This window comes from Choloepus didactylus, chromosome X (assembly GCF_015220235.1).
Source record: "Choloepus didactylus isolate mChoDid1 chromosome X, mChoDid1.pri, whole genome shotgun sequence".
NCBI classification, from domain to species: domain Eukaryota; kingdom Metazoa; phylum Chordata; class Mammalia; order Pilosa; family Megalonychidae; genus Choloepus; species Choloepus didactylus.
The window spans coordinates 86743642-86765896 of NC_051334.1; the positions used below are offsets into that span (position 1 = coordinate 86743642).

Genomic DNA, 22255 nt, shown 5'->3' on the forward strand with positions numbered 1-22255 from the left:
TCTTGCATTAGTGATTGTAATAGTGAAAAGCTGGAAATGACCTAGCAGTCCATCAACAAGTGCATGATTAAATCAGTCATCCTTATTGAAATTCTTTGCAAATATTAAAGAGATTAGGTATCTAAAGAAGATATACAAATGACCAATAAGAACATGAAAAGATACTCAACATCATTAGTCATTAGGGAAATGCAAATGAAAAACCAAAATGAGATGTGGCTGCTCACTTCCTAGAATGGCTCTAATAAAGTGATGGACAACAAAAAGCACTGGCAAAAACATTGGGAAATTAGAACACTCATGCTGCTGATGGTGGTATAAAATGGTGAAACCACTTTGGAAAAGAGTTTTGTATTTCCTCAAAAAGTTAAACATAGAGCTGCCATATGATCCAGAAATTCTGCTCCAAGTTATATATCCAAGAGAATTGGACACATCTATCAACATAACTTGCCCATGAATGTTCATAGCATTATTCATAACAGCCAAGGTGGAAGCCTCAATTGTGCAACTGATGAATGAATAAACAAAATTTATTATCCATACAGTGGATTATTCAGGTATAAACAGGAACAAAATACTGCCACATGCTACAATGTGGATGAACCTTGAAAACATTATTCTAACTGAAATGGGAAAATGAGGACTGCTAATGGGCATGGGGTTCCTTTAGGGAATGATTAAAATGTTCTGATAGTTGTATGACCTTGTGAATATACTAAAAACTAGTGGACTATACACTTTGAAGTAGTGAATTTTATGGTATGCAAATTATATATCAATTAATAACAACAAAATGAATAGGGAGCTCTGTATGTTCTGTGATGGCATAATTTCCAAAATACATTAAATGAAAAAACAAAGGTATAGAACCTGTGTGATATGCTACAAAATGCTTCTTTAAAAAACTATACACATACACATCTCTGAAAAGACATATAGAAAACCAATAACATTATTTCCTAGAGGGGACCTGGGGCAGCTGGGGAATAGAAATGGTCTACAAAAGGGGAACCTACTTTATAGAATACAATTTTTTTGTACTTTTTGAATTTTGCACAAAGTACCAGTACTACCAGCTCCAAATACTATTTCAAAGGAAAAAAGAAAAAGGAATATTCTGTTGTTTTGTCTTTAGCCTTAAGTTTTATTTTAAGAGATCATCTTCATTTTTCTCTGTAATCAAATTAACAGGTATCCACCTATTTGGTCAGATTTATTTACTCTTTAGCAATTTAAGCATTAAATGACAGTTTTTACTTGCAATCCTTAATAGTGCTGTAGTCATTATATATGAGATTATTTAGCTTTCTCATGGAGAAAAAAAGCCCAGGAATAAACCTTTATATTATCTACCTGCTATTCTTGCAACACAATTTTAATACAGAGGTTTTACTGATACTTGGACAATTTCTATGATGTGGGCAGAGAAATATCAACAAGAGTGATTGAAATGTGGCCTGTCTTCTAAGTCAAGAGCTATTATCTTTGATCCATTGTTCAATCCATTTCAATATCCGATTTATATTATTCTCTTGCTCTTCTGGATTATTACTTGGCAACTGATGTACTATATCTTTTCTGTAAGATGCCATGGCTTCTTCATAAAGAACTTGAAAAATTTCACACTGAATATTATCTTGTAGTTTCTTCTCACTATAACCACTTGTTTCAAATCTTTTGTACAATATACTATTATCTGTTCTCAGCACAAAAACTATATGACACCAGCATTCAGGGAAGAAATCACAACCATGGTAATCAACAATAACTCCACCTTCTTTCATCTGGTTTTCTAATGCATCAACTACTCTATCTTCATCTAAAATGGGACAATCATACTCTTCATCATAGCCATCATATAGTTGCCCTTCTTTAGCTAAATCACCCACATTAATGTATTTCAGTCTTGATCTTGATGCAAGCTCTTTGTCTAGTGTAGTTTTTCCAACACCTGGTGTACCAGTGAGCAGGGTGTTTGGCTGCCACATGGTCCTCACTGCAATGACTCTGAGTGCCCAGCCAATTAATTCTTTATATAGCTGATTTAAAATGGGTTTTAAAATCTGAATAAGGCCTAAAGAAACTTAAAACAAAATAGGTAAAACACAAAAGAAAAAATTCAGATTTGAAAATACCACAGTGGCAGGGTGCTGGCTTTCATAATTCTTTGGTAACTTATATTTTGTGGTACTTAATGTGTGTCATATAAAGAAAGGAGTGTTTTGGTAAAGGCAAAATTAGAGAGCTAAATTATGATGAGGAATTTCAGAAAGTATATCTAACATGATACTGGGCTGCTTTCACATCTATTAGTTTATAGTAGCCACCTTGGATTATAGGATTAGGATATTATATTTTAAACCATTTTATTATAATATATATTAAATAGTGAAAATAGTTTACCTACCAGATTGATCTCCCATTAACAAGTTGTGGCTCATAAGATTGGAAAGTAACTCTTTGAAGAATTACCCCATTTCAGTTTGAGGCTCTGGTGTCCAAAGACCAAATGTCAAGATGCAAGATGTGGAGGCTCAGGTAGTAGTGGTTTGATTTGGTTCTTATTGATTGGCTAAAAGGGCTTAGTCCATAGTGATTGATAGCTTGAATTCTGACCTTGGTGGTGAGAAAGCAAAATTAAAATATATTAATATATATTTAGAAGAGAAAATAATTTTCTACTTCTTAGATAAACCCCTATTAACCCTATGTAGGATATTGAACATCATTCTGCACTAATTATTAGAGGAAATTTTTAAAACCAAAAACCTTGAATTTTCATAATCACTCCCAACAATTCTTGATGAGAAAGAGAAACTGGCTTTTAGTGATGAAAAATTTATCTAAAACAGAACCCCCTTTTTTGAAGGAAATCTCATGTAGAATAAATTTGAAGGAATTCTCATGTAGAATATAGAAAATATACAAACATAGAGCTGCTAAAAATTCCCAAAAAATTCTCAAAAGACTTTCCGTATACCATAAGTAAGATAGAAGTAACTTACTTGTATGTGGTATCAGGCTGCAAATTTTCCAGAAGGCACTCTGTTACTCTACCAACAGCCACAATTCTTTTGTCTCCATATTCAATATTATATCCAGTGACTGGAAATCCATGGCAGTCTGATTCCTCCAACTGAACAGCAATACAAGATGATGCCAATTTGGAAGAAACTTTGTTTTCAACTTAACATAACATTGGTACCATTGCTGGTACAGTTGCTGCTGTGGTTACCATGCTGGTTCCTCCAAACATTCCAACTCCAACTATATTTACAGCCTGAAAAAGTATAGTCTGTTAGGAATTCATTATTACTTTGTTTTTGTTGATAAACCTTTTTATTGTATTAAAAGAATATAAATTTTCATAAGCTCAAATCCAACAATATAATTCTAAGTTGCGGAAATACATGCTGATACCTTTAGGTTGCAAATTTAGGAAGGTGAGGGGTATAAATATGGGAAGGTAATTGAAAAGTACCAATACAGACACTTCATGAAAAATGTTTAAACCAAACTCATCACCTACTCCACCAAACTTCCTTCTTTTTCTTCATCTTGTAGTTTCTATCACCATTGGTCATATCCAGTTTACAAAGGCAGAATGCACATCCATTCACCAAGTTTAATTGATTGAATAAAAACTTTTTATTTTGAGATAACTGTAGATTCACATATAGTTTGTAAAAACAATACAGAGAGGGCAGTTCCAGAAGATGGAAGCATATAGAGAGGAGTGGAAGCAAGTTAGTCCTCCTGGAACAACTAATAAACAACCAGGAACAAATAGCAAATAATCTGGAATAATTGTGGGGGTACAAACATGACTGTCCACTCATCATGCACCAGCCTGAATTGGGAGGAATGCCTGAGATCACAGCATAAAATCTGTAAGTAAAAACTGTGGATCCAAGCTGGGAGCCCCCTCCCCCCATGGCCCAAACTGCAATGCCTCATGGTGCTAGAGAGCAGCACTCTCTGAGCAAGCAAATACAGCTCAGCTGATCTCCAATTGGGGTTTTAATTAATGAACATGGACTGCTTGATACAAGCTACAAATCCCCAACTAGCAAACAGAGGCTTTTGGTGATGAGTGATGTTAGAGAGCTAGAGGACCTCTCTGGGAGGGAGGCGCAGCCCAGAGGACCAGGTGCTGTCTCTGGCCTACGGATGAAACTGAGGGTGGCTGCAAACTGGCCATGAAGGGGGACTTCTGTCCCTTTTTCAGCTCAGTGGAGAAAGCCTCAGCCATTTTCAGTTCCCAGTGCACTGACCCAGACAAGGGTAGAGATAGCACAGGCAGAAAGACTATTCAAATGTAAATTACCTCATCCTAGGGAGTGTATCTTCCCTAAAAGGAAAGAATTAGTGCTGAGCTCTTCTGCCCACCCTCCATTCAGAACCAGACCCCAGAGCCTGGGGGAAAGCAACCACAGGCCACACCTCCTTATACCAGTTGGGAGTGACAGGCTGACAGGCACCACATGCTGGGCAGGTTAGGAAAAGCACAGCAGCTTGAGGCCTCACAGGTGCATCAATCCCCTAAGACACACCCTCAGGGAAACCAGATACTATTTCCTCCTTCTAGACCTGAGCCCATTCTGTTCTGGGAAAACCTGATTGGGATAACCAAGGAAACCAGATGCCTAGACAAAAGAAAACTACAACTTATACTAAGAAAAACAGAGTTATGGCCCACTAAAAGGAACAAACTTACACTTCAACTGAGACACAGGAATTTAAACAACTAATGCTAAATCAATTCAAAATGTTCAGGGAAGATGTGGCAAAAGAGATGAAGCATATAATGAAAACACCTGGCATATATAAGGTAGAAATCAAAAGTTTGAAAAAACAACTGGCAGAATCTATGGAAATGAAAGGCACAACACAACAGATGAAAGATGCAATGGAGACATACAACAGCAGACAACAAGATGCAGAAGAAAATACTCAGGAATGGTGAAAAAGACACTTGAAAGCCTACACACAAAAGAACAGATAGAGAAAAAAATGGAAAAATATGAGCAATGTCTCTGGGAAATGAATGACTACATGAAATGCAGGAATGTACATGTCATTGGTGTCCCAGAAGGAGAAGAGAAGGGAAAAGGGGCAGAAGCAATAATAGAGGAAATAATCAATGAAAATTTCCCATCTCTTATAAAAGACATAAAATTACAGGTCCAAGAAGCACAGCATACCCCAAACAGAATAGATCTGAATAGGCCTACACTAAGACACTTAATAATCAGATTATCAAATGTCACAGATGAAAAGAGAATCCTGAAAGCAGCAAGAGAAAAACGATCCATCACATACAAAGGAAGCTTGATAAGATTATGTGCAGATTTCTCAATAGAAACCATGGAGGCAAGAAGAAAATGGGATGATATATTTAAGATACTGAAAAACTACCTAAGCAAGAATTCTATACGCAGCAAAACTGTCCTTCAAATATGAGGGAGAGCTTAAAATATTTTCTGACAAACTGATAATGACAGTTTGTGAACAAGATACCTGCTCTACAGGAAACACTAAAGGGAGAACTACAGACCAAAAGGAAAAGACAGGAGTGAGAGGTTTGGAAAACAATTTTGGGAAATAGTAGCACAGCAATGTGGGTACACTGAACAAAGATGACTGTGATTATGGATGAAGGAGGAAGGTTAGGAGCATGTGGGACACCAGAAGGAAAGAGGAAAGGTAGAGACTGGGACTGTATAACTCAGTAAATTCTAGGGTGCTCAATGATTGTGATAAAAGGTACAAATATGCTTCTATATGAGGTAGAACAAATGAATGTCAACGTTGCAAGGTGTTAAAATTAAGGTGGGATTGGGGGAAAAATACAATCAATGCAAACTAGAGACTATATGTTCTAGTTTGCTAATGCTGCCAGAATGCAAAACACCAGAAATGTACTGGGTTTTATAAAAGGGGGTTTATTTGGTTACACAGTTACAGCCTTAAGGCCATAAAGTGTCCAAGGTAATGAATGCATCAGCAATCAGATACCTTCACTGGAGGATGGCCAATGGTGTCCAGAAAACTTGTTAGCTGAGAAGGCATGTGGCTGGCATCTGCTTCAGAGTTCTGGTTTCAAAATGGCTTTCTCCCAGGATGTTCCTCTCTATGCTTCAGCTTCTCTTCAAAATGTTACTCAGTTGCTCTTGGGGCATTTGTCCTCTCTTAGGTTCTCTGGAGCAAGAGTCTGCTTTCAACCATCATCTTCAAACCGTCTCTCACCTGCAGCTCCTCTCTCAGCTTCTGGGAGTTTTTCAGAGTGTCCCTCCTGGCTGTAGCAAGCTCACTCCTGTCTGAACTTATATGGTGCTCTAGTAAATTAAACAAGGCCCATGCTGAATGGATCGGGCCATGCCTCCATGGAAATTATCCAATCAGAGATATCACCTACAGTTGGGTGGGGCACATTTCCATGGAAACACTCAATAAAGGAATCACAATCCAATCAACACTAATATGTCTGTCCATACAAGATTACATCAAAGATAATGGCATTTTGGGGGACATAATGCATTCAAACTAGCACACTATAATTAATAGAAACTTTGTATTATGCTTCCTTTAGTATAACAAAGGCAATATAACCAAACTAAATGCACATGGGGGCATGGGGGGAAGGGTATGGGACTCTTGGCATTGGTGATGTTGTCTGACTCTTTATCCTACTTTAGTTTAATGCTATCTTTCCTTTTGGTGCATCCCAGCTGTTATTTTTTCTCTTTTTTTCTTTCTCTTTTGTGTCTCTACCTTTTTTGGCTCTTTGTCCTTCTTTGTGGAAGAAATGGAGATGTCCTTATATAGATAGTGGTGACGGTGGTGAATACATAAATACATGACTATACATGGAACCATTGATTGTTTACTTAGGACCAAATGTATGATGTGTGAACAAAACTGTCTTAAAAAATGGGTAGATGAAAAAACCTTGAGGGCACTATATTGAGTGAAATAAGATGGACACTTAAGGACAAATATTGCAAGATCTCACTGATATGAACTAATTATAATATGTAAACTCATAGACATGAAATATAAGTTGCCAGGATATAGAACAAGACTAAAGAATGGAGAGCAGTTGCTTATTATGAGCTGAATGTTTAACTAGGGTGAACTTTGGCATTTGGAAATGGACAGAAGTGATGGTAGCATGCTATTATGAGAATAACTAGCGGTGATGATTGGTGTATGAATGTGGTGGAAAGGGTAAGCTCAGAGTCATGTATATCACCAGAAGTAACATTGGAGGTTAAAAGATGGGGATGTATACAACAATGAATCTTGTGGTGGACAATGTCCATGATTAACTGTACAAATGTTAGAAATCTCTCTCATGAACTAGAACAAATGTAGGACACTATAACTAGAGGTTAATAATAGAGGGGCTTATGGGAACAAATATACCTATTGCAAACTATATACTGCAGTTAGTAGTATTTTAATGCTCTTCCATCAACAGTAACACAAGTACTACACTAATACTATGAATCAATAATGGAGGCGGATGGATTTGAGTTTCCTTTTTTTGTCTTTATTTCTTTTCTGGAGTAATGAAAATGTTCTAAAAATTGAAAAAAATTAATTGTGGTGATGGATGCACAACTGTATGATGGTACCATGGGTAACTGATTGTACACTTGGATCTTTGGATAATTGTATGGCATGTGAACAATCTCAATAAAAACAATACAGAGAAATCTCATGTATCCTTTACCCAGTTTTCATCAGTGATAACATCTTGCATAACTATAGTACAGTATTACAGTCAGGACACAGACATTGTGAAAATCCAATGGCATTATTCATATTCCACCAGTTTCACATGCACTCATTTGTATGTATATGTGTGTGTGTGCTTTGTTTTATGCAGTTATTTCACACTTGTAGCTTTATATGGCCACCAGAATTAAGATACAGAAGTTCCATCACAAGAATCTCTTGTGCTACACTTTTTAAGGCACACTTATAAGTAGGCTTAGCCTCTCCTTTGCAGAAACAAGCTTCATAAGGGCAAACCCCAAGTTCAAGGGCTTGGCTCCCAAATGGATAATACCCAGTGCTTTTTGTGATGGTTTTGTTCAGGGGCTCTTACCCTGCCATATAAATTTGATTACTGGCTTTTCCATTTCTGCAAAGAAGGCTATTGGGTTTTTGCTTTTACATTCTTCCTTTTAAAATTCAGTTTTATTGCAATCATCCATGGTGCACAATCAACTGTTCACAGCTCCATCATATAATTGTGCATTCATCACCACAATCAATTTTTGAACATTTTCATTACTCCAAAAAGAATGAAAATAAGAATTAAAAAACTAAAAGTAAAAAAGAACACCCAAATCATTCCACCCCCATCCTACCCTATTTTTCATTTATATTTTGTCCCCATTTTTCTACTCATCCATCCATACAATGGATAAAGGGAGTGTGAACCACAGGATTTTAACAATCACACCATCACACCATGTAAGCTACATAGTTTATACATTCATCTTCAGGAATCAAGGCAACTGGGGTGGGGCAAGATGGCCACATAGAGAAGTGTGGAATTTAGTTAGTCCTCTAAAGCAACTAGTAAATAGGTTGGAACAATTAGCAAATAGTCTGGATCAACTGTGGGGGACAACTGTGACTGCCCACACATCATACACCAGACTGCAATGGGTGGAATGGCTGAGATCACAGCATAAAAGCTGTAAGTAAAAACTGCAGAACTGGTACCCCTCACCCCATGGCAAGATGAGCTGAAATACTTCACTGTTGGGGGGGCGGGGAGAAGAAGTCCCTGCTGGCAGCAAGCAAACATAGCTCAACCAAGCTCCAACTGGGGCTTTAATTAACAAATGTGGACAACTGAATACAAGCTACAAACACAAATCCCCAAAAAGCAGCAAAGTACCTTGAGGTTGCTCCCACTGGAAAGGAGGTGGGGCTGGCCTAAAAAACATATGGAGGCTTTTGGAGATGGCTAAACTTAGAATAACTGGAAAATGGCTGTGTCCCAAGAAAAGGAGCACAGAGGACTGAGTACTATCTCTGGCTGACAGGTGAAAATGGTGGTCTGGGGACTGGCTCTGAAATGGAGCTTCCTCTCTTACTCTTTTTTTTCTCTCTCAATCTGATTGGCTAAGTGGAGAAAGCCTCAGGAATTTTCAGTTCTCAGCTGTGCTGATCCAGGAAGTGGTGGAGTTCACAGAGCCAGAGAGCAAAGGAGTACTTCAAGTGCAGAAGAGAACTCCATAGGGGATGTATCTTCCCTAAGAGGAGGGGTGCAGGGCCCAGCTCAAGTGGCTGCCCTCCCTTCAGAACTCAGACCCCAGGGCCTAGGAGAAAACAAACAATCAAACCAGAAACGACTTAAACTTGGCTTCTGACACCCTGGGTCTCTGGCCAAAACCGGGTCCACTGTGAATTAAAGGGACTGCACCTCTTTACACCAGTAGGGATCAACAGACTGACAGTTGCCACCTGCAGGGCAGATAAGGAAAAGCACATTGTCTAGAGGCCTCTTGGGAAAGTCTGTCAATCTTCTAGGACACACCCTTATGGAAACCTGGTACTGAATACAGATTCCTCCTGAGACCTGCAACCCTTCTGGTCTGGGAAAATCTGACAGGGATAATCAAGGAAACCAGATGCCTAGACAACAGAAAACTACAAACTACACTAAGAAAAATGAAGATACGGCCTAGTCAAAGGAACAAACTTACACTTCAACCGAGACACAGGAAGTGAAACAACTAATTAAATATCTTCAAAATAAGCTAAATCAATTCAAAAACCAATTCAACAAGTTGAGGGAAGATATGGCAAAAGAGATGAAGGATAAAAAGAAAACATTGGGTGAACATAAGGAAGATCTTGAAAATCTGAAAAAGCAACTGACAGAATCTATGGAAATGAAAGGCCCAACACAAGAGATGAAAACCACAATGGAGACATACAACAGCAGATTTCAAGAGGCTGAAGAAAACATTCAGGAACTGGAGAACAAGACACCTGAAATCCTACACACAAAAGAACAGAGAGGGAAAAGAATAGAAAAATATGAGCAACATCTCAGGGAAATAAATGACAAAATGAAGTGCATAAATGTACATGTCATGGGTGTCACAAAAGGAGAAGAGAAGGGAAAGGGGGCAGAAGCAATAATGGAGGAAATAATCACTGAAAATTTCCCATCACTTATGAAAGACAAAATTACAGATCCAAGAAGCACAGCATACCCAAACAGATCAGAATGCACCAATGCCAAGACACATAATAATGAGATTATCAAATGTCAAAGACAAAGACGTGATTCTGAAAGAAGCAAGAGAAAAATGATCCATCATATACAAGGGAAGTTTGATAAGACTATGTGCAAATTTCTCAGTAGAAACCATGCAGGCAAGAAGGCAGTGGTGTTATATATTTAAGATCCTGAAAGAGAAAAACCACCGACCAAGAATTTTATATCTGGCAAAACTGTCCTTAAAATATGAGGGAGAGTTTAAAATATTCTCTGACAAACAGGCAATGAGAGAGTTTGTGAACAAGATACTTGCTATACAGGAAATACTAAAAGGAGTGCTACAGACAGATAGGAAAAGACAGGAGCAAGAGGTTTGGAGCACAATTTTGGGTGATGGTAGCACAGGAATGTAAGTACACTGAACAAAGATGACTGTGAGTCTGGTTGAAAGGGGAAAGTTAAGGGCATGTAGGACACTAGAAGGAAGGACTGAAGATAAAGACTTGGACTGTATAACAGTGAAACCCAGAGCAGTCAATGATAGTGATAAAATGTACAAATATGTTTTTACATGAGGGAGAACAAATGAATGTTGACCTTGCTAGGTGTCAAAAATGGGGTGGAGAAGCAGGGCAAGATGGTCGAGTGGTGAGGTGTGGGTTTTAGTTTCTCCTCCAGGGCAGTAGGTAGAAAGCCAGGAACTGCATGGACCAGACACCACAGAGCAATTTGACTTTGGGCATACTTCATAAAACACTCATGAATGCATGGAACAGCTGAGATCACTGAAACCTGTAAGTTCTTGTGGCCAGGGGACCTGTGCCCCTCCCTGCAGTCACAGTCCTGTGGGAGGAGGGGCTGTCAGTGCTGGGAACCAGGAGGGAGAACTATAGTTGGAGCTCTGAATGAAAACTCAGAGTGCTTATCAAAAACTCCAAACATAGATAGACTGAGAACAGACACTGGGGAATCTGGGAGCAGTCAGCCTGGTGGAGAGGAGATATGGCTAGCAAAACAGCAAAAAACACCCAAAAATTACAACAGATTTTTGGAGTTCAGGTGAACATAATATGGAGAAGGGCAGGGCTCAAACAGAATCAGGTGCATATGCAAATCCAGAGGGTGAGGACCCTTGTCTGAAGAGCCAGTTTCTCTGTTTTCTTGATTGTTCCTTAATGGCCCTAAACTGCATGTCTCTTAGTATTTCAATAGCCCATTAGATCTGCAAGGAGGGCCCTTCTTTTTCTTTTTCTTTTTTTTCTAAATCTTTTTCTCTTTCCCTAAAACAATTATTCTAAGAAGCCCATTACAGAAAGCCTCAAAGACTTGCAATTTAGGCCCAGGCAGAAGCAGACCTAAGATAGCTTGAAGAGACAAAACAATAAGTCTAGTGTCTGAGAAAATTTGCTAAACACCATAATTTCCCAAGAAAAGGGGGGCTGTCCCCTTACAGCCATCTTCTGTGTGGGCTGGGAACACTCCTTCCTGGGGCCAGTGCCATAGCCCAGAGCTGCCCCAAACAACCAAGTGTGATGGGAAGTGTTTCCAGCAACATGCACACACACCACAATATCTGGCATGGGCAATAACATTTCACACACCTGCAGCTACTTGTCCTGGAGCTGGGAAGTCAGAGCTGTGTGAAAATGGGGAAATTAACACGCCCAATTCAGCCATCCTTTCAGTAGACCTGTGGCCCAGAACTTCCCTTGGGGGAAGGTGCTCAGCTGTGACACAGTACAGTCTTCCCTCAGCAGAGGCCCTAGGAGGGAACAGCTTGGAAGAGGGACCCACTCACAAGTCTCAGAGGCCATACACTCATACCAAGTACTTGTGGGTCAGCAGCAGAGACAAACTGTGGTGAGAATGAACTGAAGGATTGGACTATCACAACAGCTTTAAATCTCCAGGAACACCTGGAAGATTTGATTATTAAAGCTGCCCTCCATCCCTAACCACTCAGAAACACACCCCATATTCAAGGTGGGCAGCACCAACTACACATGAAAACTTGGTGCACCAATTGGATGCCCACAAGACTCAGACCCCCACTCACCACAAAGACAAAGTTGGAGAGAACTGGCTTGAGGGGAATAGGTGTCTCCCAGATGCCACCTGCTGGTTAGTTAAAGTGTACTCCACCAAGCTGTAGATCTGACAAATTAGAAAAAAGTGTTTGAATCAGAGTACATATCGTAAAAGAACACTACCAAGTTAAGCAAATGCCAAGAGGCCAAAAACAACAGAAAATTTTAAAGCATATGTTAAAACCAGATGATATGGGTAACCCAAACCCAAACACCCAAATCAAAAGATAAGAGGAGAGACAGGACTTGGAGCAATTAATCAAAGAACTAAAGACAAACAATGAGAGCATGGCACAGGATATAAAGGACATGAAGAAGACACTAGAAAAGCATAAAGAAGAAATTGCAAGAGTAAATAATAAAATTGATGATCTTATGGAAATGAGAGAAACTGTCAACCAAATTAAAAAGATTCTGGATACTCATAGAACAAGACTAGAGGAAGCTGAACAGCAAATCAGTGACCTTGAGGATAACAGAATGGAAAATGAAAGAAGAAAAGAAAGAATGGGGGAAAAATCAAAAACATCAAAGTGGACCTCATGTATATGATAGATAATATAAAATGGCCAAATATAAGAGTAATTGGTGTTCTAGAAGGGGAAGAGAAGGGTAAAAGTCTAGGAAGAGTATGCAAAGAAATTGGGAAAAACTTCCAAAACCTTCTAAACAACATAAATACACAAACCATAAATGCCTAGCAAACTGCAAACAGAATAAATCCAAATAAACACACTCATAGACATAGTGTGATCAGATTGTGAAATACTGAAGAGAAGGAGCAAGTTCTGTAATGAGCAAGAGAAAAGCAATTCAGCACTTACAAAGGAAAAAGCATAAGATTAAGTAGTGACTGCTCAGCAGCCACCATGGAGGTGAGAAGGCAGTGGCATGACATATTTAACATTCTGAGAGAGAAAAATTTCCAACCAAGAATACTTTATCCAGCAAAGCTCTCCTTAAAATTTTCACAGACAAACAAATGCTGAGAGAATTTTCTAACAAGAGACCTGCCCTACTTGAGATACTAAAGGGAGACCTATGAACAGAGAAACAAAGAAAGGAGAGAGGGACATGGAGAAAGGTTCAGTACTAAAGAGATTCAGTATGGGTACATTAAAGGATATTAAGAGAGAGAGGGAAAAAATATATCTGACATACATAAACCAAAGGATAGGATGGCTGATTCAGGAAATGCCTTCACAGTATTAACATTGAATGTAAATGGATTAAACTCCACAATTAAAAGATATAGATTGGCAGAATGTATAAAAAATATGAAACATCAATATGTTGCATACTAGAGACTCATCTTAGACACAGGGACACAAAGAAATTGAAAGTGAAAGAATGGAAAAGTATTTCATGCAAGCTACAGCCAAAAGAAAGCAGGAGTAGCAATATTAATCTCAGATAAAACACACTTTAAATGCAAGGATATTTTTAGAGAAAAAGAAGGCAATTACATATTAATAAAAGGGGTAATTCAAGAAGAAGCAATTATCTACACAGTCAGTGGGTTAAAGAAGAAATAGCAAGAAAAATTGCTAAATATATAGAGACAAATGAAAATGAGAACACAACATATCAAAACCTATAGAATGCAGCAAAAGTAATACTAAGGGGTAAATTTGTAGCACTAAATGCATACATCAAAAAGGAAGAAGGAGCAAAAATCAAAGAACTAATGGGGCAACTGAAGAAGCTAGAAGATGAACAGCAAACTAATCTTAAAGCAAGTAGAAGAAAAGAAATAAAGGATTAAAGCAGAAATAAATGATATAGAGAGCAAAAAACAATAGAGAGAATAAATAACACCAAAAGTTGGTTCTTTGAGAAGATCAACAAGATTGGCAAGCCCTTAGCTTGACTGACAAAATCAAAAAGAGAGAAGACCCATATAAACAAAATAATGAATGAGAAAAGTGACATTACTGTGGATCCCAAAGAAAATAAAAAAATTTTAAGAGGGTACTGTGATCAACTGTATGTCAACAAACCAGATAATGTAGAGGAAATGGAAAATTTCCTGGAAATATATGAACAACCTAGACTGACAGACAAGAAATAGAAGACCTCAACCAACCAATCACAAGCAAAGAGATCCAATCTGTCATCAAAGAATCTACCCACAAATAAATGCCCAAGGCCAGATGGCTACACAGGGGAATTCTACAAAACTTTCCAAACAGAACTTACACCAATCTTACTTAAAATCTCTCAAAACATTGAAGAAAATGGAATACTACCTAACACATTTTATGGAGCTAACATCAATTCAATGCCAAAACCAGGCAAAGATACTACAAAAAAGGAAAACTACAGGCCAATCTCCCTAATGAATATAGATGCAAAAATTCTCAACAAAATACTTGCAAATTGAATCCAAAGACACATTAAAAAATTCATGCACCATGACCAAGTGGGTTTCATTCCAGGCATGCAAGGAAGGTTCAATATAAGAAATTCAATCAATGTATTACAGCACATTAACAAATCAAAAGGGAAAAATCAAATGATCATCTCAATAGAGGCTGAAAAAACATTCAACAAAATGGAACATCCCTTTTTGATAAAAACATTTCAAAGGTAAGAATTTAAGGAAACTTCCTCAATATGATAAAGAGCATATATGAAAAACCCACAGCCAGCATAGTACTCAATGGTGAGAGACTGAAGCCTTCCCCCTAAGATCAGGAATGAGAGAAGGAGGCCCGCTATCACCACTGTTGTTCAACATTGTGCTAGAAGTGCTATCCAGGGTAATCTGGCAAGACAAGGAAATGAAAGGCTTCCAAATTAGAAAGGAAGAAGTAAAACTGTCATTGTTTGCAGATGATATGTTCTTATATCTGGAGAACTCTGAGAAATCTACAATACTGCTACTAGAGCTAAAAAACAAATTTAGCAAAGTAGTGGGATACAAGATTAATGCACATAAGTCAGTAATGTTTCTATATGCTAGACATGAACAAAGCGAAGAAGCACTCAAGAAAAAGATACCATTTTCAATAGCAACTAAAAAAATCAAGTACCTAAAATTAAACTTAACTAAAGATGTAAAAGACCTATACAAAGAAAACTACATAACTCTACTGAAGGAACTAGAATGGGACCTTAAAAGATGGAAAATAGTCCATGTTCATAGATAGGAAAGCTAAATGTCATTAAGATGTCAATTCTACCCAAACTCATCTACAGATTCAATACAATCCCAATCAGAATTCCAACAACCTACTTTGCAGACTTGGAAAAGCTAGTAATCAAATTTATTTGGAAAGGGTAGATGCCTCAAATTGCTAAAGACACTCTAAAAAAGAAAAACAAAGTGGGAGGACTTACACTCCCTGACTTTGAAGCTTGTTATAAAGCCACAGTTGTCAAAACAGCATGGTACTGGCAGAAAGATAGACATTTTGATCAATGGAATCAAATGAAGAATTCAGAGATAGACCCCCAGATCTATGGTTGACTGATCTGTGATAAGGGCCCCAGAGTCACTGAACTGGATCATAAAGGTCTTTTCAACAAAAGGGGCTGGGAGAGTTGGATATCCATATCCAAAAGAATGAAAGAGGACCCCTACCTCACACCCTACACAAAACTTAACTGAAAGTGGATCAAAGATCTTAATATAAAAAACAGTACCGAGCCGTGCTGTTCCTGGCTCTGGCAGTGGTGTCTGCTCTGGGAAAGTAGGTAAAAAGCCAGGAACTGCGTGGACTGGACATCACAGAGCAATCTGTCTTTGGGCATACTTCATACAACACTCATGAAAACGTGGAACTGCTGAGATCAGCGAAATCTGTAAGTTTTTGCGGCCAGGGGACCCGCGGCCCTCCCTGCCAGGCTCAGTCCCGGGGGAGGAGGGGCTGTCAGCTCCGGGAAGGAGAAGGGAGAACTGCAGTGGCTGGTCTTATCGAAAACTCATTCTACTGATTCAAACTCCAACCATAGATAGACTGAGACCAGACACCAGAGACTCTGAGAGCAGCCAGCCCAGCAGAGAGGAGACAGGCATAGAAAAAAAACAACACGAAAAACTCCAAAATAAAAGCAGAGGATTTTTGGAGTTCTGGTGAACACAGAAAGGGGAAGGGCGGAGCTCAGGCCTTGAGGCGCATATGCAAATCCCGAAGCAAAGCTGATCTCTCTGCCCTGTGCACCTTTCCTTAATGGCCCTGGTTGCTTTGTCTATTAGCATTTCAATAACCCATTAGATCTCTGAGGAGGGCCGTTTTTTTTTTTTTTTTTTTTTAAATCCTTTTTGCTTTTTCTAAAACAATTACTCTAAGAAGCTCAATACAGAAAGCTTCAAAGAATTGCAATTTGGGCACGTCAAGTCAAGAGCAGAACTAAGAGAGCTCTGAGACAAAAGGCAATAATCCAGTGGCTGAGAAAATTCACTAAACAACACAACTTCCCAAGAAAAGGGGGGTGTCCGCTCACAGCCACCATCCTGGTGGACAGGAAACACTCCTGCCCATCGCCAGCCCCATAGCCCAGAGCTGCCCCAGACAACCCAGTGTGACGGAAGTGCTTCAAATAACAGGCACACACCACAAAACTGGGCGTGGACATTAGCCTTCCCTGCAACCTCAGCTGAATGTCCCAGAGCTGGGAAGGTGGAGCAGTGTGAATTAACAAAGCCCCATTCAGCCATCATTTGAGCAGACTGGGAGCCTCCCTACACAGCCCAGCAGCCCAGAACGGCCCTGGGGGGACGGCACTCACCTGTGACATAGCACAGTCATCCCTCAACAGAGGACCCGGGGTGCACAGCCTGGAAGAGGGGCCCACTTGCAAGTCTCAGGAGCCATACGCCAATACCAAAGGCTTGTGGGTCAGTAGCAGAGACAAACTGTGGCAGGACTGAACTGAAGGATTAGACTATTGCAGCAGCATTAAAACTCTAGGATCATCAGGGAGATTTGATTGTTAGGGCCACCCCCCCCTCCCCGACTGCCCAGAAACACGCCCCACATACAGGGCAGGCAACACCAACTACACACGCAAGCTTGGTACACCAATTGGGCCCCACAAGACTCACTCCCCCACTCACCAAAAAGGCTAAGCAGGGGAGATCTGGCTTGTGGAGAACAGGTGGCTCGTGGATGCCACCTGCTGGTTAGTTAGAGAAAGTGTACTCCACGAAGCTGTAGATCTGATAAATTAGAGATAAGGACTTCAATAGGTCTACAAACCCTAAAAGAACCCTATCAAGTTCAGCAAATGCCACGAGGCCAAAAACAACAGAAAATTATAAAGCATATGAAAAAACCAGACGATATGGATAACCCAAGCCCAAGCACCCAAATCAAAAGACCAGAAGAGTCACAGCACCTAGAGCAGCTACTCAAAGAACTAAAGATGAACAATGAGACCATAGTACGGGATATGAAGGAAATCAAGAAGACCCTAGAAGACCATAAAGAAGACATTGCAAGACTAAATAAAAAAATGGATGATCTTATGGAAATTAAAGAAACTGTTGACCAAATTAAAAAGATTCTGGACACTCATAGTACAAGACTAGAGGAAGTTGAACAACGAATCAGTGACCTGGAAGATGACAGAATGGAAAATGAAAGCATAAAAGAAAGAATGGGGAAAAAAATTGAAAAACTCGAAATGGACCTCAGGGATATGATAGATAATATGAAGCGTCCGAATATAAGACTCATTGGTGTCCCAGAAGGGGAAGAAAAGGGTAAAGGTCTAGGAAGAGTATTCAAAGAAATTGTTGGGGAAAACTTCCCAAATCTTCTAAACAACATAAATACACAAATCATAAATGCTCAGCGAACTCCAAATAGAATAAATCCAAAAAAAACCCACTCCAAGACATATACTGATCACACTGTCAAACATAGAAGAGAAGGAGCAAGTTCTGAAAGCAGCAAGAGAAAAGCAATTCACCACATACAAAGGAAACAGCATAAGACTAAGTAGTGACTACTCAGCAGCCACCATGGAGGCAAGAAGGCAGTGGCACGATATATTTAAAATTCTGAGTGAGAGGAATTTCCAGCCAAGAATACTTTATCCAGCAAAGCTCTCCTTCAAATTGGAGGGAGAGCTTAAATTTTTCACAGACAAAGACATGCTGAGAGAATTTGCTAACAAGAGACCTGCCCTACTGGAGATACTAAAGGGAGCCCTACAAACAGAGAAACAAAGACAGGACAGAGAGACTTGGAGAAAGGTTCAGTACTAAAGAGATTCGGTATGGGTACAATAAAGGATATTAATAGAGAGAGGGAAAAATATGGCAAACATAATCCAAAGGATAAGATGGCCGATTCAAGAAATGCCTTCACGGTTTTAACGTTGAATGTAAATGGATTAAACTCCCCAATTAAAAGACATAGATTCGCAGAATGGATCAAAAAAAATGAACCATCAATATGTTGCATACAAGAGACTCATCTTAGACACAGGGACACAAAGAAACTGAAAGTGAAAGGATGGAAAAAAATATTTCATGCAAGCTACAGCCAAAAGAAAGCATGTGTAGCAATATTAATCTCAGATAAAATAGACTTCAAATGCAGGGATGTTTTGAGAGACAAAGAAGGCCACTACATACTAATAAAAGGGGCAATTCAGCAAGAAGAAATAACAATCGTAAATGTCTATGCACCCAATCAAGGTGCCACAAAATACATGAGAGAAACACTGGCAAAACTAAAGGAAGCAATTGATGTTTCCACAATAATTGTGGGAGACTTCAACACATCACTCTCTCCTATAGATAGATCAACCAGACAGAAGACCAATAAGGAAATTGAAAACCTAAACAATCTGATAAATGAATTAGATTTAACAGACATCTACAGGACATTACATCCCAAATCACCAGGATACACATACTTTTCTAGTGCTCACGGAACTTTCTCCAGAATAGATCATATGCTGGGACATAAAACAAGCCTCAATAAATTTAAAAAGATTGAAATTATTCAAAGCACATTCTCTGACCACAATGGAATACAATTAGAAGTCAATAACCATCAGAGACTTAGAAAATACACAAATACCTGGAGGTTAAACAACACACTCCTAAACAATCAGTGGGTTAAAGAAGAAATAGCAAGAGAAATTGCTAAATATATAGAGACGAATGAAAATGAGAACACAACATACCAAAACCTATGGGATGCAGCAAAAGCAGTGCTAAGGGGGAAATTTATAGCACTAAATGCATATATTAAAAAGGAAGAAAGAGCCAAAATCAAAGAACTAATGGATCAACTGAAGAAGCTAGAAAATGAACAGCAAACCAATCCTAAACCAAGTACAAGAAAAGAAATAACAAGGATTAAAGCAGAAATAAATGACATAGAGAACTAAAAACAATAGAGAGGATAAATATCACCAAAAGTTGGTTCTTTGAGAAGATCAACAAGATTGACAAGCCCCTAGCTAGACTGACAAAATCAAAAAGAGAGAAGACCCATATAAACAAAATAATGAATGAAAAAGGTGACATAACTGCAGATCCTGAAGAAATTAAAAAAATTATAAGAGGATATTATGAACAACTGTATGGCAATAAACTGGACAATGTAGAAGAAATGGACAATTTCCTGGAAACATATGAACAACCTAGACTGACCAGAGAAGAAATAGAAGACCTCAACCAACCCATCACAAGCAAAGAGATCCAATCAGTCATCAAAAATCTTCCCACAAATAAATGCCCAGGGCCAGATGGCTTCACAGGGGAATTCTACCAAACTTTCCAGAAAGAACTGACACCAATCTTACTCAAACTCTTTCAAGACATTGAAAAAAATGGAACACTACCTAACTCATTTTATGAAGCTAACATCAATCTAATACCAAAACCAGGCAAAGATGCTACAAAAAAGGAAAACTACCGGCCAATCTCCCTAATGAATATAGATGCAAAAATCCTCAACAAAATACTTGCAAATCGAATCCAAAGACACATTAAAAAAATCATACACCATGACCAAGTGGGGTTCATTCCAGGCATGCAAGGATGGTTCAACATAAGAAAAACAATCAATGTATTACAACACATTAAAAACTCGAAAGGGAAAAATCAATTGATCATCTCAGTAGATGCTGAAAAAGCATTTGACAAAATCCAACATCGCTTTTTGATAAAAACACTTCAAAAGGTAGGAATTGAAGGAAACTTCCTCAACATGATAAAGAGCATATATGAAAAACCCACAGCCAGCATAGTACTCAATGGTGAGAGACTGAAAGCCTTCCCTCTAAGATCAGGAACAAGACAAGGATGCCCGCTGTCACCACTGTTATTCAACATTGTGCTGGAAGTGCTAGCCAGGGCAATCCGCCAAGACAAAGAAATAAAAGGCATCCAAATTGGAAAAGAAGAAGTAAAACTGTCATTGTTTGCAGATGATATGATCTTATATCTAGAAAACCCTGAAAAATCAACGATACACCTACTAGAGCTAATAAACAAATTTAGCAAAGTAGCGGGATACAAGATTAATGCACATAAGTCAGTAATGTTTCTATATGCTAGAAATGAACAAACTGAAGAGACACTCAAGAAAAAGATACCATTTTCAATAGCAACTAAAAAAATCAAGTACCTAGGAATAAACTTAACCAAAGATGTAAAAGACCTATACAAAGAAAACTACATAACTCTACTAAAAGAAATAGAAGGGGACCTTAAAAGATGGAAAAATATTCCATGTTCATGGATAGGAAGACTAAATGTCATTAAGATGTCAATTCTACCCAAACTCATCTACAGATTCAATGCAATCCCAATCAAAATTCCAACAACCTACTTTGCAGACTTGGAAAAGCTAGTTATCAAATTTATTTGGAAAGGGAAGATGCCTCGAATTGCTAAAGACACTCTAAAAAAGAAAAACGAAGTGGGAGGACTTACACTCCCTGACTTTGAAGCTTATTATAAAGCCACAGTTGCCAAAACAGCATGGTACTGGCACAAAGATAGACATATAGATCAATGGAATCGAATTGAGAATTCAGAGATAGACCCTCAGATCTATGGCCGACTGATCTTTGATAAGGCCCCCAAAGTCACCGAGCTGAGCCATAATGGTCTTTTCAACAAATGGGGCTGGGAGAGTTGGATATCCATATCCAAAAGAATGAAAGAGGACCCCTACCTCACCCCCTACACAAAAATTAACTCAAAATGGACCAAAGATCTCAATATAAAAGAAAGTACCATTAAACTCCTAGAAGATAATGTAGGAAAACATCTTCAAGACCTTGTATTAGGAGGCCACTTCCTAGACTTTACACCCAAAGCACAAGCAACAAAAGAGAAAATAGATAAATGGGAACTCCTCAAGCTTAGAAGTTTCTGCACCTCAAAGGAATTTCTCAAAAAGGTAAAGAGGCAGCCAACTCAATGGGAAAAAATTTTTGGAAACCATGTATCTGACAAAAGACTGATATCTTGCATATACAAAGAAATCCTACAACTCAATGACAATAGTACAGACAGCCCAATTATAAAATGGGCAAAAGTTATGAAAAGACAGTTCTCTGAAGAGGAAATACAAATGGCCAAGAAACACATGAAAAAATGTTCAGCTTCACTAGCTGTTAGAGAGACGCAAATTAAGACCACAATGAGATACCATCTAACACCGATTAGAATGGCTGCCATTAAACAAACAGGAAACTACAAATGCTGGAGGGGATGTGGAGAAATTGGAACTCTTATTCATTGTTGGTGGGACTGTATAATGGTTCAGTCACTCTGGAAGTCAGTCTGGCAGTTCCTTAGAAAACTAGATATAGAGCTACCATTCGATCCAGCGATTGCACTTCTCGGTATATACCCGGAAGATCGGAAAGCAGTGACACGAACAGATATCTGCACGCCAATGTTCATAGCAGCATTATTCACAATTGCCAA

The 22255-nt window shown here is 38.7% G+C and overlaps 1 protein-coding gene and 1 pseudogene across 1 annotated transcript; both read right to left on the reverse strand.

Moving 5' to 3' along the window:
• LOC119523109 overlaps positions 1-22255 on the reverse strand; it is a 153821-nt pseudogene that overhangs the window by 10032 nt on the left and 121534 nt on the right.
• Positions 1473-1991, reverse strand: LOC119523107 (adenylate kinase isoenzyme 6-like). The gene has a single exon (XM_037821881.1). The coding sequence runs from the start codon at positions 1989-1991 to the stop codon at positions 1473-1475; it is 519 nt and encodes a 172-aa protein (XP_037677809.1).